At 38.4% G+C, this 19,146-nt stretch overlaps 1 protein-coding gene across 1 annotated transcript in view; it reads left to right on the top strand.

Annotated features, from left to right (window-relative positions):
- ARHGAP42 (Rho GTPase activating protein 42) overlaps nt 1–19,146 on the top strand; it is a 259,019-nt gene that overhangs the window by 217,660 nt on the left and 22,213 nt on the right. Inside the window, exons 9-12 of the mRNA XM_036258802.1 lie at nt 1,553–1,653; nt 3,866–3,975; nt 6,841–6,919; nt 9,023–9,062. Coding sequence (XP_036114695.1) covers nt 1,553–1,653; nt 3,866–3,975; nt 6,841–6,919; nt 9,023–9,062 — 330 coding nt within the window. The remainder of the gene's footprint in view (nt 1–1,552; nt 1,654–3,865; nt 3,976–6,840; nt 6,920–9,022; nt 9,063–19,146) is intronic.

Below are 19,146 nucleotides of genomic sequence, written 5' to 3'. Positions count from 1 at the left end.
ACTGCAGAAAAAAACTCAAAAGGCTCATGAAACAAACACTTTTCTCAAGAGGTGCCCTTTTACATTTACATTTCTTGCTTTTAAATACATGGTTCTAAAACCAAGGTAGCAATAACTGTGCACATAGTTGTTGCTGGAAAGATCCAGGTGTTAAACAGGATGGGCCCCTCGATGGAGAAGCTACAAGCTTTATTTTCAGCCCACTCGGGCACTGTGACATTTGGATACAGGATAATTGGCTTCCCTGTGTGGAAACTGAAGGTTACCCATCTTGGTCATGGAGAAATTGAACTCACGATGCATTTTTACAGCCTGGGGAAGCAGCATCAGCCTGCTCCTTAGGAGAATATAAGACAGACCTGTGGAGTGCGGCAGGATAGGGCGGCTCAGTATAGATGGGGAAAAAGAGAGCATTCTACATAGAAAACTTTCTTGTACTCTAAATAGTGAAACACTTTCATTTTAAGAAGTTATTTGAATTCACTTTTTTTTTTAGATTAGTGGTACAAGGAAGTAACTCCAGGGTCAATTAAGTCTTAGAGAAAGATGAATGATTCATTCCTTCATTTATTTGTCAAATATTTATTGAGCAACAAATATATATATATATATATATATATATATATATATATATATATATATATATATTCTAAGGGTTAAGAATGTACCAGACAGCAGAACATCACACTTTCCTGCTCTTGGAGAATTAGAGTCTAGTGGCAGAGACAAACAATAAACAGGATAAATTAGTAAGATGTATCCTACTTTAGACAGGGGTAACTACTAAGAAGAAAGTAAAGCAAGAAATATCAGGTAAGGGTGTTGATGTGTAAGCTGTCTCTACAGGAAAGACAATATTAGGAAAGTGATGTTTAGGAAAACACCGGAAGGAAGGAAGTGACCTTGTGAGTCATGCAGCTCTGAAGGTAAAGGAGTACAGGCTGAGGAAACAGCAAGTTCAAATGCCCTGGGGCAGAAATGCATTCACAGTGTTCAGGGACCAGCAAGGGGCCATGGTAGCTGGAGCGGGAGTGTAGGAAGAAAAGGTAGTGAGATGGGAGGTGAGAGCCTTGATGAGGGGCCCTGTGGACAGTCACAGGCCCTCTGGTATTTATCGGGAGTGATATAGGAGACGTAGGAGGGTTTCGCACAAAGGGGTGCAATGACCTTGCTAAATTTTTCACAGGTATTTCTGGCAGCTCCAAGAGTAGAGGACAAGAAGAGACCAGTGATAGGAACTCAGACTGTGATTTCTCATTCTTCCTACTCCCATGAGATATAAGTATTCCCCTTTCACAGATGAGATAACTGGAGTTCAGATCCAAAGTTGCTCTTCATGTACAGTGTTGGAGCTGCAAGTGAGGCCAAGTTGTGTGATCCGAGGCGCCCTGCCCTCCACCACTGTCCCTCCGCACTCGCCTTTCTCACTCATTCAGTCAAAGTTGTGAACTTCCGTGGCCTCTGGAGATAATTGTATATCGTGGCATCAAAAACTGTACAAACCTGGGTCCAGTCATTTCTTAACAATCTGTGATGTTTGTTTCCTTACTAGGACCACTTGGTTTTACATGGATTAAACATTATTGTACATATGATAAGGGAAGTAAAACATTCACAATGAGCATTTCAGAAATGAAATCCAGTGGGAAGATGGTGAGTTTTCATTTTTATTTCTTACTGAAGTTATTATTTAAGAAATGGAAGTAAAATATAACAAAACAAAACAAAATCACTTGCTTTTATAATAAACATGGATACAATTTTTTTTTTAAATTGGAAAGCTAAAGATGTTTCTCTCACTTAAATTATTTATTTATTTATTTATTTATTTATTTATTTATTTATTTTTAATCCTCACCCGAGGACATTTTTCCATTTTTTGTTCAGGTAGAGTGGGAGGGAGAGAGAGAAACAGAGAGAGAGAGAGAGAGAAACATCGACGAGAAAGGAATACATCGAGTGGCTGCCACCCGCACAACCGACCAGGGCCGGGGACAAACTGCAACCGAGGTATGCGCCCTTAGCGGGAACCGAACCCGGGTCTCTCAGGACCGCAGGCTGACGCTCTAACCGCTGAACCAAACTGGCCAGGGCTCTCACTTAAATTATTTAAAAAGAGTGTCCAGGATTTTCTTCTGCCGTGGCCATGGCATGTTTATAAGCAGTAGAATTAAAAGGAGGGCCCCTGAGGTGTCGTCTCATAACCCTAGCAGCAGAGTTGTTACGAGGCTGTTGCTTGACCAGTAGCCCCAGAGGGACTGTCAGTGGCTGGACCGGGCCTGAGGATTCTGCATCCTTCCCCAGGTGACCTCTGGGGAAGGCGGCCTTTGTCCCTGCAAGCCTTTTCATCTTCTGCACTGTAGACTGTTCACTGAAATGCTGGCCAACACAGTTTCTCAGAAGAAATTGATCAATGCTCATTTCCCCCCCCCAAAGTAAATTGGTCATGAACGTCTCCCATGGCTGGTGAACAATATGGAACATAGCGTACTGTAAAGATTGTTTAGTCTGGCCTTATTTAAACAGGTAAAAATCAAGATGGTAGAAAGTAAGTGACTCACCCAGCTAATCTGGGGTATAGATCATGGCAGGTAAATGTTGGTCCTTGACAGGTACTCTTATACATCAGGTGAAGCTTATTGTACTTGGGCATTCACTAGTGTCTAATAATTCAAATGGAGAGACATAACATAAAGGACAGTGTACGGGGAAAAAGAAACCTTAGATTGTCACCATCATAAGTAGTCATTAAATGCTATAATCATGCCTAGTTTCTACTCTAAAGGTTTCATAAGAAAAAATATTGCCAGAAAGTCAGCTTATGTGACAGTGAGCTAATATCAAATAGACCCAGCCAAAGTTCTGTTAATAAATCAATGATATTTTCAACCATATACAAAAGAATTAATCAGACATTAGACACACATTCCTTTTAAAATTGACTGGCAACACAGGTATAGAAGAAAATTCTTATTTATTGAGCCTGTGTTGGATCCTGTCCCAAGAGCTGTAGTGTTAGTAGCAGAGTAGCAGTTGGTTACCAACAAAGTAATCATATGATATATATATGATAGCAGTAGCATCATAACAACTCTATACTACCATTTTGTTGTGTTGCTAACTCTCTTGAGGTGTTTAGCCAGCTATCGTTTTTGTTTTTGTTAATCCTCACCTGAGGATATTTTTTTCCATTGATTTTTAGAGAGTGGATGCAGGGGGAGGGGAGAAAGAATCATCAATGTGAGAGACATATGGATTGATTGCTTCCTACATACTTCCCGACCTGGGGGCTGGGGATTGAACCTGGAACCCAGGCATGTGCCCTTAACCAGGAATCAAACCTGCAACCCTGGGCCAACGCTGTAACCACTGAGCCAAACAGTCAGCTATCATTTAATACTGTAAGGCTCTAATACACACACACACACACACACACACACACACACTACTAATCTCTTAGCAATTTGGAAAATTTTGATTCAGAGCAACCATTCTGGATATCTAATTGGGACATTACTGTAACCGAATAATTTCACACTTTTTCTAAATCTCAATCCTAAGGCATGTGTATTAGAGCATAAGTTAACATTATAAATATGTAGAAGTGTACTAGACAGGCATGTTACAGAATCCTTTGAATGAAACATGTAAATGCAATGAATTTATTAATGAATGGTTTGGTATATTATAATCAGACAATTAACATTGGACAAAAAGTTTTTTTGTAGGACAAGGTGTGATTATGCCCTTGATACACAACCTCACTCTAAAGTTTGCATGTATGTCAGTGCAGCACTTTGAGATGGAATATTTATTATCTTCAGTTCATCTTGTCATCATGTCTACATGTGTTCCCTTGTTTCAGAATGGCCTTGTTACCAGCTCACCAGAAATGTTTAAATTAAAATCTTGTATCCGACGAAAGACAGATTCAATTGACAAACGGTTCTGCTTTGACATAGAAGTCGTTGAAAGGTTTGTGCTTTTCTTTTTTACTTTATATTTAGTTGCTTATATGTTTAAATATAAATATGGAGCAGCATACAAATGTTAAAAACTGCATGTTTATTTCATTCTTTTACATATTCATATTGCATGATGCTTTCAAAAAAATAAATCAGGCATAGAATGCTAGCAAAAAGGAACTTCACACAAAGAAGAATCTGGAAAATCAGTGTAGATGACAGCATTAGGGCATGCTGTAGTCTTGGGTCCCCATCACAATGAAGGAACCTGACAGCATTGATCATGGCTCCTGCATCAGCCTGTCTGTAGATTTCTGTGGAGCTGGGGGGGAGGGGTCTTGCTTCCAAGAAGTAATAAGACACAGCTGGGAATGTCATAAGTTCCTTCAGCCAGTGAAATTCAGTGTGTACCCTGTGCAAGGCACTGTCCTGGACATTCTTAGCCACAGGGTACTGGGAGAGACTCACGTTGTGCACCCCACCTGAGTTTCTGATCTAGTAAGAATATTTAGCTCTACTCCGTTCTTGTATCAATACAAGCAGAATAGAAACAAAATAAGAAGGCGTGTGCTTCTTGATTTTTGTTCTCTTCCATGGTCTGCCCCCCCCACCCCCGCATCACTACCATATCTAGCTGTGTATGGGTGCTGTATATAACATATATACTCTTAAATATATACTACAGATTATGAATACTATAACTTATAACTATGTAGCAGGGCAAGGCCCCCATTCTTAAGCTTCTTTAAAATTGTGTTACCACGCCCTGGCCAGTTTGGCTCAGCAGTTAGAGCGTCGGCCTATGGACCAGAGTCTCAAGTTTGATTCCAGTCAAGGGCATGTACCTCGTTGCAGTTTGGTCCCTGGCCCTGGTTGGAGTCTTGTGGGAGGCAACTAGTTGATGTGTTTTTCTCACATCAATGTTTCTCTCTCTCTCTCCCTCTCCCTCTCTCTCTCTCCCCCCTTTCTCCTTCCTCCCATTCTATCTGAAGATAAATGGAAAAATATCCTTGGTGAGGATTTAAGAAAATAAATAAAATTGTGTTACCTGTTTTGGCCCTGTGTTCTTACATGTTACACATCTGCTTATTTAGTTTCTTTTCCTCTTCAAAAAAATCCCTTAGGATTTTTTATGGAGTTGAAGTTATTAAATAACTGATGGAGAATTGAACTCTCCTAGAAGATTTACATTTTTTAAAGATTTATTCTTAGTTGTTTTCTTTCTTATTAAAATTTTAAATATACTTTTTTCATTAGTAGAAACTTTTTTTCTAAATGTTTGAGACTACTGCCTAGAAAGGCTATTTTTTTTTATGTGTATTAATCGATATTCAGCATAGTTGCTGAATATTTTATTGGTTCTAATAGTTTTGTGGTAGGAATTTCTTGATTTTCTATGTAGACATGTTAGTAATTTATCTTTTTTTTTTTTTATCTTTTTCTTTTTCTTTTTTCTTTTTTTTCCCTGGCAGGAACTGAACCCAGGACTCTGGTCCACAGGCTGACGCTCCAACCGCTGAGCCAAACGGGCCAGAGCTGATTTATCTTTTTTTAAATTCTAGCCTTTTCTAGTTGTATAACCTTGGACACTTTGTTAAATTATGCTTTAGTGGTCTCATTTGTAAAATAAGAAGACGAAGTACCCCTCTCAAAGGAAACAGCACAGTGCATGGCTGTAATAAACAGCCAGAAAATATTGATCATTTTTATTTTATTATTGGTGGCGTTACAGTGGCTCAAAGACAAAATTACCTTAATTTTTATATATGTCTTTCCTTTTCCTATCTAATGATCTGTTTCCCTGTTTACAGAGAGATGTATGCCTTTGTCACAGTTTTAAGTCATTCTAGGTTTTTAAACATACAATATTTAAGTGAAGTTTCCTTCTTGATGTGCCCCTTCATAGACCCCTCTAGTTCTTATTTCTGAACAGTTTGCACTGCTAGCTAGGTTAATTCTACTGTTTTTGAATTTCATGTCTTTTTCTCTCTTATGTTGGTTTCCTCCCTCTCTTTGCTCTTCCTCTTGAAGTACATTGCCCAGTAACTATGTCAGAATGGTGTGTGGGAGATGATTGTTTCTAAATGAAGTCATGTTAATATTATGATCATGGTATAAGATAAACACTTGTTTTAGTATCTTCTTAATAATTAACTAGCTGCCCTGGCCGGTTTGGCTCAGCGGTTAGAGCATCGGCCTGTGGTCCGGAGAGACGTGGGTTCGGTTCCCGCTAAGGGCATGTACCTCAGTTGCGGTTTGTCCCCGGCCCTGGTCGGTTGTGCGGGTGGCAGCCACTCGATGTGTCCCTTTCACATTGATGTTTCTCTCTCTCTCTCTGTTCCTCTCTCTCCCTCCCACTCTACCTGAACAAAAAAATAAAAATAAAAAATAATTAACTAGCTATGGTTTGAGGCTTTCCATATTGCTATATACTTACTGCACTTATTTTTAGTGACTAGGTTGTACCATGTTGGGGTCATAATCTTAGTTCTTCTCATATTGTAGAATGTTTAGGTGGTTTTGAATTTGGGTAAAAGTAGCCATCATCCTTTTTGGTCATTTCAGGTGAAATAATTTGAAGCTCCTTCAGACAGTCTTGTACCTAGAACACCAAATGATTTTACTACCTATGATCATTAGAATTAAAAATATCTGTGTGTGTATTGGTGTCTACAGTAATTTTTCTGAAAGATACCTATAGGTCAATTTAAAAAAATTTTTTTCCCTCCTTTCTTTTTCTTTTCTCTCTTTTTTGTTTCTTCTTTCTAATTTTTCTTTAAATTTTACCTTATAGCTAAGAATTTTAAAAAGTATGTGTAAAGATACAACCGAAATAAATTGAATATTGAGTATATAAACTATCCGTTGTTACTAGGCATGGGATCATCACCTTGCAGGCCTTCTCAGACGCGAATCGGAAGCTCTGGCTCGAAGCCATGGACGGGAAAGAACCAGTAAGAATATAACCCATTTTATTTAGGTTTTATTGTTCTAATAATCACAAAGAACATCTGAAAAAAAGTGCATCTGAATTTTTTTTATATGTCTGTGGTGTATTTGAAAATATTAAAATAGCAAATCAGAGAAGTAGAAACTATTTTCCTTGCTCACTGTCAACCTAACACCAACTTTGTAATTTGTTTCTCAGAGGACTTTCAGGACTAATTCAAAACCTTAAAGTTATTTCTTAATATGTTTTTATTGATTTTAGAATGAGAGAGGAAGGGGGAGAGAGAGAAAGAGAGAAACATTGATTGGCTGCCTCCTGAATGTCCCTTTCCATGGCTCGAGCCTACAACTCAGGCATGTGCCCTGAGGAGGAATCAAACCAGTAACCTCTTGGTGCACAGGACGACACCCAACCAACTGAGCCACACCAGCCAGGGCCTAAAATCATTATTTTTTAATTACTTATAATCATTAATTTGTCTGTACTGATTGGATTATTCTATTCATTTAATATTAGTGAATGCCCAGTCTTTGTATGCCCTGTGCTGGGCTTTGTAATCAGCATGATAAACAAGATTCAGGGTAAGAACTAATTTTATAATCTTATTTAATAAAACTGCCTATGAGCCCGGCCAGTGTGGCTCAGTGGTTGAGCGTCAACCCATGCACCAAGAGGTCGCCAGTTTGATTCTGGTCAGGGCACATGCCCAGGTTGTGGGCCAGATCCCCAGTATGGGGGCGTGCAGGAGGTGGCCAGTGGATGTTCTCTCTCATGAATATTTCTATCTCTCTCTTCCTCTCCCTTCCTCTCTCTCTAATATAAATAAAGAAAAAAATTTTTTTTTTAAAACTGCCTATGAGTCGCCCTGGCCGGTTTGGCTCAGCGGTTGGAGCATCGGCCTACGGTCCCGAGAGACGCGGGTTCGGTTCCCACTAAGGGCATGTACCTCGGTTGCAGTTTGTCCCCGGCCCTGGTTGGTTGTGCGGGTGGCGACCACTAGATGTGTCCCTTTCACATCGATGTTTCTCTCTGTTCCTCTCTCTCCCTCCCACTCTACCTGAACAAAAAAACAAAAAAAATGGAAAAATGTCCTCAGGTGAGGATGATAAAAAATAAAATAAAATAAAATAAAATAAACTGCCTATGAGTTGATATTTTCTTCTCATCCATATCCTTATTTTTCTAATAGTTATTTTGATGTAGATATGATTAACACAATTATTAGGGATGCTTTTTGAAAAAGGAATAAATTATTAATCACTGTGGTTTTAAATTTTTTTTATGAAGAACTTGGCATTAGATGGTTAGGGAATGAGCACACAGAGCAAATATGACACATTCTGTTTCTTGAGAACTGTCCTTTAGGTGGCAAGGAGCCTGTGCACAACCTTGTGCAGCGTACCTGTGCATCAACAGAGCTGCACAGAGTGTGGTCTCCAGACTCAGAGACCATCCCTCACACGGTCACTGGCCCACAATAAGATGAGTGCAGAAATTATGATTACGCATGCAGAAAGTTCTGTAGCATTTTGAAGAGGTCATTTTATATTGAGTTGAACTTAATAAAAAAACTTGAACTCCTTATCTATTCTTTATTATGCTTATGATATTTTAATTTAATTGTAATTTACAAAAGTAGCAGTCAATGACAGATTGAACAACTTGACTTTTCACCAGTAATTGAGAGGCAAGACCTGACCAGGAACAGATTTAGAAGACAGAGTGATAGCTCAGCAAGTACAAGTTAGGATTGTGCAGGCAGAAGAAGAAAACACTAAGCAGAGCATTTTAGTAAGGAGCAACCAGGTAAAATTCATCATGAGACACTTTTCTGGAAGGGCTATTATGCATTATGTTGGGGAATAGAATGAGATGCGTAAATCAGATGGGAAGAGGTAGAACTCTACCCAGGGCAGGACGGTTGGGTGGGAAGGAATGGGAGGCAAGGTTGGTTACAGGGTGGGGAGACAGCTCTGTGTGTGTAGCAGTTGTAGGACCTTCAAACCAAGATCCTCCCTCTGTGTCTCCTTGTACCAGCATCCCCCTGGTAATCCTCTCTAATGAGTCATTAATTGTGAATAACTGATTGACTCCCCTTGTTTTTTAGATTTATACCCTGCCTGCCATTATAAGCAAGAAAGAAGAAAGTAAGTTGTTTTAATAAGTATTTAAAATTTTACCACATTTTTTTTTTAAATCACAAAGCTATTATGTGATATTAAGAGCTAACTCTAGGAAAATCATACTAACATACCATTGATCAGATGATGAATAAAATTTATTCAAAGAAGTTTCTCATGTTGCAACCATTAACTACTGATGTTATAGTAACCAAAATTAAGTTTTCTTTCTTTGGTGTTTATAGGATATACCTTGCCCTATCCCTGAAAGAGATTTAAAGCAGTTGCTATTTAGTTAGTTTGTCTTTAAATGACAGTAGCTTCTGTATCTTGTTTTTCCTGGCTCCAATTTACAAGCCTGAAGACTTGAATACTTTGTGCTGGTTTTAGGAGAGAGTGCCCAAGTATGTGAAATGTAAGGACATTGTCATAACACATGGGATATGTAGAAACATCTCTCTGTGTTTTTACTGAATCCTTAGCACCAAACCATCTGTAATAAATGTAGTGTATGTGTTTTCTGTTACATTCTAAATCCTCTTTTACTATCTTCCACTTCTTGCCACATTTCACCCTTGGTTATTTTAGTGTATTTTCATATGTACTTTATGTCATTAGATTATTTGACATTTAAAACTAGTTTGTATATTTGTTTCCAAGGTTATGTATATATATTTTAAAGCAATTTCCAGTTTTATTTAACTCATTTGACTTTCTCTCATGATGTCTAAATTTATTTTTAAAACAGACTTAATAACCTCAACTTCTAAATTGCTGTTAAAATACAAATTAGAATGGAGCAAAGATAAAAAATGGGAAAACACTCTTTTGAAAGTCATAAATATTGAGTGTGTGAAAAAACTTGTCATTTTAACTGAATGAAATTCTTCCTAGTAGTTAATTTAAAAAATTATTAAAAGAAAATTCATGATTTAAAATACCTTTAATATAAAATGTTTTATTTTAATTTTTTTTCTTTATTGATTTTGGAGAGAGAGGGAGAGAGATGTAGAAACATCGATGAGAGAGAACATTGATTGGCCACCTCCTGCATGCTTCCCACTAGGGATTGTGCCCACAACCTGGGCATGTGCTCTGATCGGGAATCAAACCAGTGACCTCTTGATGCATGAGTCGACACTCAACCACTGAGCTATACCCGCCAGGCCAATATAAACGATTTTTAAAAAATACTTCCAGTGTTTATTCTTACATTTCTTTCTTTATTGCTAATCAAGGAAAGTGATTAGTATAGAATCTTTCATTACCCACTTGTATCTAATCACAGAAACATTAACCAATGGATTCAGAGTTTTGTAAGACTGAATATTCATTCTAAACAATTTCCTAAAAGTAATCTGTTGTATAATTTACATTTGAGTAGAATTTGAAATGTATTTTCTAGCCTTGGTTTCATTGCCTATCCATTATAAAGACAGTTCTTGCAAATTCATATGACCTACCCAAGGATGAATCCTTCTAGGAAAACAAGTGAACTTATATATGACATTGAATAAGGCTTTGAATGGGGACATGGTCAGTATTCAATACTTAGTGCACTACGGTGGGATTTCTTTCATATGTAGGAAATTTAAATAAGGAAGTTATCAAACATACTCATGCTCTGATGGATGGAGAAGGTACTTCTTCATGCCATAAAAACTTTCTATTCGGAAAATGAGCTTTTCTGTAGTCTTAGCCACCTGGAACATCACTGTGCCACCATTCGTAATTATAAAATGGTGTGTCCTGGAACCCATGTGTTTGTATCATTTCTTACATTCTGGCTTTTGGTGTGTGTATTAGTTTCCTACCCAGTTCTCTGAGCTCATTGTGACAGAACCTGTCTCTGTTCCTTGTGTACTCAGTACCGGCCATCAGGGGGATGTGTGCTCAGCAATGATTGCTCTCACTCTTCCTCTTGGTGCAGACTTTCATTGCCAAGGGGTGACTTTGATCATAGAAGGGAATATTGCAGTCCTCTTTTCTTTATTAATATGTAGGGCTCGAAGTTATAAATGTTAACCTCAGTCGTAAGTTTTATTTTTATTATTTTATCTTAGGCTTTATTTTTTAAGCCTGTTTATAATCTATATACAGATCTTATTTTATTTATAAATGTACTTTCAAAAATAAGTTATTTTATTTTTTCATAAATTTGATAGAATTCACATTTGATCCATCTTCTTTAGATCAAGCTATAATTATAAAACTAATAAACTTCATTCTAAGTATAAGACCCTAATAAGGCAAATTTGTGGTTTTGGGGTAATATAATCTTACTAAACACCTGACAACTTCTGTAATCTGGTAAATTACCTGATAAATGCAGAGATTAATATTCTTTTAAGCATTCAAAACATTCTAAGTAGACCACAGATACAGTGTTTTACTACATGACATAAAGCCAGCTTATTTAAAATTGCACTTGTTTTTCGTGTTTTTTTGTTTTTGTTTTTAATATTCTTGGAGATTCAGATTTCCTCACCCAAACAAAATCACCACCAGCCAGTTGAAAAGTCAGGGCTATGGTGTGTGCCGCCAACTAGAGCCACTCTGACTAACGGAGATACAGGATTGAATGTGCCTTCTCCAGCCAAGATTCCTGAAGCCGGGGTGGACTTTGGGGATGGCCAGCTGCAGGGGAAGGCTTTCTGAGCATGTCTCAATCCAGCAAGCAATGAAGAACCTTTCCCTTCAGACGGCTCAAAGGGCTTGCCAGGTCCTCAGACTTTAATTGCTTTTTGTGTGTACTTGTGAACAATCTACCACATAGAGGCCTAAATGTTATTAATGGCACTTTGACTCTCTTGTTCAAAATGTAGTTTGACCCCTTTTCCCTTTTAATGTGTCTTCCCTTGGTTACTGTTTTTTCTAGTGACGTGACTGATAGGATATATCTGAACATTCAGCAGTATTCCAGATTCAATAACATGGTCCTGTTAAATAACATGCAGCAGCATGTTTTCTTCCTAGCAACGCATCCCGAATTTTATCTGTTTCAGTTCAAAACTAGATTCCAGTGACAGTGAGGTTCTCAGCCCTCTCTTAGTCTTGAAGAAATCATGCGAGGTCACCATGTTGAGTTCAGAGCAGCTATATCTTTATGTTCGTCCTTCCACACGTCATTTCGCACCTGCTTCTCCTGTTGGCTGCGATGTCTGTTTCCCATTTCACATCTGACCCCTGGGAAGTGGCATTCTGTCAATTTCAGTATGTAACATCTCCCACAATTGGTCTTTGAGACCAGTACTGGCTTTGATTAATTTGCCACCTTGAGAAGTGCTTTTGTGTAGCCTTGCCATTCAGATGGATTCTGTTTATTGTAAAATAGTCTTGTTTTTCCTTTGGAAACTCAGTTTGGCATGGAATGTGTGTTTTGAACTGCAGGAGATAAAAATGAAGCTTAGAATAGTAAAATATAAAACAGGTAAATATTTGTTTTGAATGTCAATCATTATAAGTTGTCATAATGTCTGTGCCAAAACCCCTAAAAGCAACAGAGTAAGAACTATCTACTGTCCTAAAATAGGGCCATACTGTGAATATACGTATAGAGAACATAGACCATGAAATGAAGACTAAAACTGCACTGTCACTCTGCATCTCTCTTTACAAACTTTACAAAGTCTCTGTACTTCGTGGCTACTCTTAAAGTACTGTTTTCAGAGTAAAGATGCTGTAAATAAGAGTAGTATAATTTAATAAAGAAGGAAAGTTAGACTTAATGAAAAATGTATGAAGTAACAAAAACAAGTATTGGTCAGTTATAGGATATTGAATCCACAAACACCTTTTTGGTTCTAAAATATGTCACAGTATCTTTTTCTTAGAATTATAAGACTTGGAGAACTGATTTATTTTGAGAACAGTAATGCCTATCACCAATAATAAACAGATACTATTCATTTAAGGTGAGAAGTGAGCTGTTCGTCAAGCCATGCCATTGGGGATATTTGTTAAAGAATAGCTTACCAATAGTTCTTCATTCTGCATTTGAGCCCATCTTTCAAAGAAATAATCACTGTTGACACACCTTTCTGACCCTAGACTTCCACCTTGGGACTGATTGTTAACAGGGACAGAGGCAGTTTTGTTTTGTTTCTTATCCTCACCTGAGGACAATTTTTTGCATTTTTATCTTCAGACAGAGCCGGAGGGAGAGGAGGGGGGGAGAGAGAGAAACATCAATGTGAGAGAGACACATTGACTGGCTGCCACCCACCCAACCCCAACCAGGGCCGAGGACAAACTGCAACCGAGGTATGTGCCCTTAGCTGCAACCGAACCCAGGACTCTCTGGACCATGGGCTGATGCTCTAACCACTGAGATAAACTGGCCAGGGCAAGGCAGTTATTTTTTGTAGGCTGTCTCTTCATTCTCTGTTGGTGCCCTGAGCCTTGTGTCTACTCAAACCTATGTTTCATATGATGGCTTTTTAGCTGGCCATTCTCCCCTGGTTTGGAGAAAGGGAGAATTGTGAAAGAAAAGATTCTCATTCTCCCTTGCAGTTCAGTTTAACAACATTTTGTTGTGTACCTCTTTATTCCAGGAAGTCCTTTCAAACGGAGTTTCTGCTAACAAAAGTCACAATAAAAGTGTAATGACAGTCACCTAACATTCATTCCTCATGGACATAATTGAAAGGATGGGACCAGAAGACACTTCCAGATTCCCAAGAGCTCTAAATTCTGCCACTGTGTGTTGCAGTGTCTGTCCCCTCGTGAGCCTAGGGTGTGTATTCTCCACACAGTAAACAAGGATGCAGCTCATTTTCATGTCTCAGGCAGCTGACATCTGCCACCGGTGCTTCTGAGCCTCATACCATTGTTGAGAGAGTTGAGTTCTGGAAGTTCTCAGATGTCCCTTGGTTACAGCCTCCTCCTTCCCCAGGCCCCAGGTCAAATGCAGTTTTGTTTCCATCACTGAAATCCAGTGGTTGCCATGAGCACCAGTAAATGCATGCATTTCTCCTGTGTCTTTCAAGACGCGTGTAGTATGGTTGTTTGTGATGAGGGGCCTTTTAATCTGAAATGGCAGATCAAAAAAGTGTATTTGAAATTAAAGACAAGTGTTGCTTTGTCTTGTCAACCCTGAGAATGTACAGTAAGGCCCAGTAGATTACATCTGTAGGGACATGTTGGGTTTTTAATTACTGGGAAACTAGGTACAAGGACTTTTGCTTTGTTAGTTGTATGGAAGACTATTCTTTTTTTCTTTTATTTTTCTTTTCCTCGTGGTTGTTTGAATTCTGTTGAAATTAATAGCTTTGTGCTGCCAAGCTGCCTATAGAAACTTTATTTGGTTTCAATTAAAGCTTTAGCCCTGAATAGTTTTCAGAGGGGGAAAAAAACACAATGTTTACCCTTAACTTGTGATTGAATAAAAAGTTTTTTTAAGTTAACTTGTCTTCTGCTTCTACCCTGGAAGACCAAGTATCATTACTGTTATAGGATTTCAGTTCCTGGGAATTTGGTGGTAGCAGTTTTCTGCATATCCCTGGGGTCTCTCTGTACCGGATGCAGGGCTGGGCTAGGGGTCCTGGTGAGTTGATGCAGAGTAGCTTCAGGAGCTGGTAAGCTGTAACCCTTACGGAAGCCATCAGAGAGGGTACCTGAGTAAGCCAGCTGCAAACCAGCATACCAAGTTGTCAGTGAGCATTTTCGGCTGCCTGCTCTGGCCAGGCATTGAGCCCTGACTGGGCAGTACGTCCTTATTTTCCTCTTCTGTTGGAGCAGGATTACCTTGTCCTTCGCTAAATGAGAATTACGGTAAATTATAACTTTTCAATAGGGTGAGGTGTGATTTGATTTATTAAGAACACTTTCCTTTGACATTTCATTGGAACACTAAGGAGTTCCTAGTTGTTGTTTTTATCAGGCTCTGGAGAACATATTTGTGTTGAGTTCTCACTAGCTCAGACATTAAGTCTGGTGACCCCTTCGTGGCTTTGGGAGGTTCTCATTTTCCTTTACAGAATTATTTGCCCCTGACGCCCCTCAGAAACACCAGTCCGTGTGACTGCCTTTTTACCAGTCACTGGGAGAGAGTCTGCAGCCAGTGTAAGCCCTGTTGCCCTCTTCTCAGACCTCAGCATAAACTTCTGGGGACTTGAGTGAGGCGCTGTTGAATAGTAGTTTGCAAGGCCCCCCTGAGTGGGTACTGCCACTGCTGCCCTGCGCTGACCTTTTATGTGAGTTGACAAGTTAGTACCCAGAAAACAATGGATGTGTTCCCGTTAAACAAGAAAAAGTTAATTGTGCGGTATTGCCTTTATTTAATTTAGTCCTTTTTGTCATAGAAAACAGTTTAAGTTATACATTATTAAATCAGAACTGGCCAGTTTATGCCCTGGTAACAGGTGATCGTCAAATCTCAGAGCTGACCACAGCGAGGGTTCATTTCCTGCCAGTGATGCCTGCCGGTCAGGTCAGCTCCAGACCTTACACAGAGTGTTTGCTCTGGAACCCAAGCTCATGGAGTGGCCTCTGTCTATGTCATTGTTGATCTTTTGCCAGAGAGAAAAGAACCTGGCAAGCTACAGACTGGTTCTTAGAGTCTGCTGGACAAGGACATGTTTTGCTTCCCTTCATATTTCATTGATAGTGCATATCACATGGGAAACTGTCTTTGAAGGAGTGAAAAGTGTAATCTTCCTGTAGGAAGGGGCAACACACAGGGGTGGACAGTAATTCCAGATGACTGCAGTCTGTTCAGTTCCATTGAGAGGATGTATTTGTTCTTTATTCATTGTGATTTGCTCTAGCCCTAAATATTTTTAGAGTGAGTAATATATATGCCTCTTTAAAAAATAGCATTCCTAGGCAATAATTCCTAAAGCCCCAGTGACTAGCTGTGCCCAGAAAATACCTTTGTCATGTAATTTACATATGTAGGTATTTATATTCTCCCATAGCCAATAATGATGGTGATAATGATAGCCAATACTTCTGTAGCACTTACTGTATTCCAAATGCTATTCTATGAGTTTTGCAAATGTTAATGTATTTCATCTGTGAATATTCCTCTGAAGAAAATACTGCTATTATCCTCACTGTATAGAAGAGGAAACTGAGGTACAGGGAGATTAAAACTATGTCTAGCATCCGGCTGATGTAGCTCGGTGGTTGAGCATCAACCCATGCACCAAGAGGTCGTCGGTTCAATTCCCAGTCAGAACACATGCCCAGGTTGTGGGCCAGATCCCCATTGGGAGGCATGCAGGAGGCGGCCAACCGATGTTCTCTCTCTCTCCCTCTCACTTCCTCTCTCTCTAAAATCAATAAAGAAGAACATTAAAAAACAAAAACAAAAAACCTATGTCTAGTAACACAGCTAATAAGTGGGAGAGTAACTACTGTCCCTTTCATCTGGTTAGAACTAAAGACTGACATCTTTCATCATTTCTTCTGTTTTCATTCCTGTGGTAGTGATGTATAGTAGGTGCACATGGAGAAGGAAACTAGCATTTAATTAGGTTAGTTCCATTGATAGGAGCTCTTCAGTGTTTCATGTGGTTTTATCTTTATCTTACTACAAACATTTAATGTGTAATATTGTTTCCCTCATTTTGTAAATGAAAGAACTAGAGCCCACAAAAGTCAGTAGGCACACATTCATTCATACAGTAAACTATAGCTGAGGTCCAACCTAGGTGTGCCCAGCTCCAAACAAAGCTGGGAGCTATCTCTATACCATGGAAACTCCCTGCACTCTTTCAGGTAATAGCAAAGTTTATTCAAAAGAAAAAGAAAATGCATGATTATTTTTGCCAACATGTGATATTCTTCCACATCTCTAAATTGATTGATAATATTGCATTTACTCATGTGAATAGAGCTAAAGCCCTAGATCCGTGGGATGCATCAGGACAGAGGCACCAATGGAATGACCTGGCGGACAGACTGAATGTCTGTAAGATTGTATTCTTTATAACAAGCCTGTCATATTTGTGTGTTAGAACAGACTTGGGTATTTCTGCCAAATAACCCAGTATACCCTTAAGACATAGCCTTGTTATTGCTTATTTTTTTCAAAATGGATACTTAAATTCTGGTTTTATATATCACAATTATCTTCACTCATTTTGCCATGGGCAAATTTTATCAAACTTTTTAAAACATGACTTTCTGCCCTGTCTGGTTTGTATGAGCGGTTAGAGCTTTGGCCCGCGGACCAGAGAGGCCCGGGTTTGGTTCTTGCTAAGGGCACGTACCTTGGTTGCAGTTTGTCCCCAGCCCCGGTTGGGGTTGTGTGGGTAGCAACCACTCGATGTGTCTCTCTTGCATCGATGTTTCTCCCTCTCTCCCTCCTGCTCTGTCTGACGATAAATGCAAAAATGTCCTCAGGTGAGGATAAAAAAAAAAGAGAGAGAGAGAAAAAAAGATTTTCTCTTTTAAACTTATGTTATTGAAAACTTGAGCAATGTGATCTCAAGAACCAAACATTATAAATGTCAAGAACTTGTAGTTTTCATTGATGCAAAACTGCTAGTATATTGTTTTTACTCAAGGTTACATTTTTGAGCTCAGTTTTTATTGTTAAACATGAAAATAAATAATTGATTCCTCATTTCTTTATTCATTTTATACTGGTTCCTCACCTCTCCATTCATGTGTTTTCCTTTGTCCAATAACTACTTTAAAATTTTCTGAATGTATAATATATAAAATGCTTAGCATTTTGGGTTATTGGGAACAAGGCATCACTTCTTTGTGTCCAAAGGAGCTCCACTCTCATGTAGGTAGTCAACTCAGACCAGATGCTGGTTTGACAGCCATTCTTGTGTGTTGAGTTCACCCAAAGCATCCACTGAGTTCTGTTCACTTGACCTAGGCACTGGGGACACATAAATAAATAAGCCAGTTCCTACTGGTGACATGTATTTTAGTTTTAGCATTTTTATGTTTTTTAATCTATTGATTTTTTAAAAAAATTCTAATGAAGTAATTTTATTTTTTAAAGTACTAGATAGTTCCAAAGCCCAGTGAATAAAAATTATTATTGCTATTTCTTTTTAACTTAGAGTTTGCAAGTAAAAAAGTTAAGAGTTCTTTCCTGGGAAAAAAATACCCTCAAATTATTATATTTTAAGAAATGGTGTCAAATCATATGGTACTTGTCTTTCTCTGACTGGCTTATTTGACTCAGCATAATGTTCTCCAGGTCCATCCATGCTGTCGCAGAGGGTAAGAAACTAAACTAACAAGCAAGAGAGACAGGTAGAGAGCAGGCAGACAGCTCTGGTGTGTGTGGAGGGGTGTGGAGGGATTGAGCAGAAAAGAAAGAGAAAGAACATTTGCACACAGACAACAGTGTGGTGATGGGGAGAGGGTGGAAGACGGTACGGTGGGATAGATACTGCTGGGAAAAAATAAAATAAAATAATAAAATAAATGAAAAATCGTAAATTAAAAAAAAAAAAAAGAAATTGGGTTATATCCTCCTATAGATTACTTTTTCACCTAACAACACATACTAAACATCCTTTCATGTCAGCACCTCTGTTTTTTGGGGGCCACAGAGTCTCAAACCTTTTGGTCAGTTAAGTTTCAGTTGTTTTCTGTGTGTGGGATTTCTTCAAGATTGTTGTCTGTTGCCAGCACCCCTTCTTAATTTTTTTTAGCATAATATTTTGATATATATGTTTTTGTCTTGGATCCTTGTTGAACTACATGAATGTGTTTAATCTATTATCTGTATATAGGAGCCAGTTTTACTTTTTTATTAGTTTGAATTGTCTTCATATGTTATTGGGAATATTACAAAATACCATATCTCTACCACACATGATGAACATTTTCACTATAGTAAAAAGAAACGAGTTTTCCTTCTGAGTGTTGCTTAGTATTTTTGAATCCTTTCTGTGTAAACAAGTATTCTAATTTGATCAGGCCTCCAAACCTTTAAAAAAAAATGATCTAAAGAAAATCTGTCATAAGTCAATGAAAATAATTGCTATTTCACAATGTGATAATTATCTTTAGAGGATTTTAGAGGCTTGATTAAGGTTATTTTGAATTATTTTGAATATGCTACAAAATGCAATAGAACAATACTCGACTGGAATCAGGAGACCTAAGTTAGAATCTGGCTCTGGAGCTCAGAACA

Source organism: Molossus molossus, unplaced genomic scaffold, assembly GCF_014108415.1.
Source record: "Molossus molossus isolate mMolMol1 unplaced genomic scaffold, mMolMol1.p scaffold_m16_p_13, whole genome shotgun sequence".
Lineage (NCBI taxonomy): Eukaryota > Metazoa > Chordata > Mammalia > Chiroptera > Molossidae > Molossus > Molossus molossus.
Note: the sequence above shows the minus strand (reverse complement) of the source record. Positions and strands in the feature narration are given on the sequence as shown.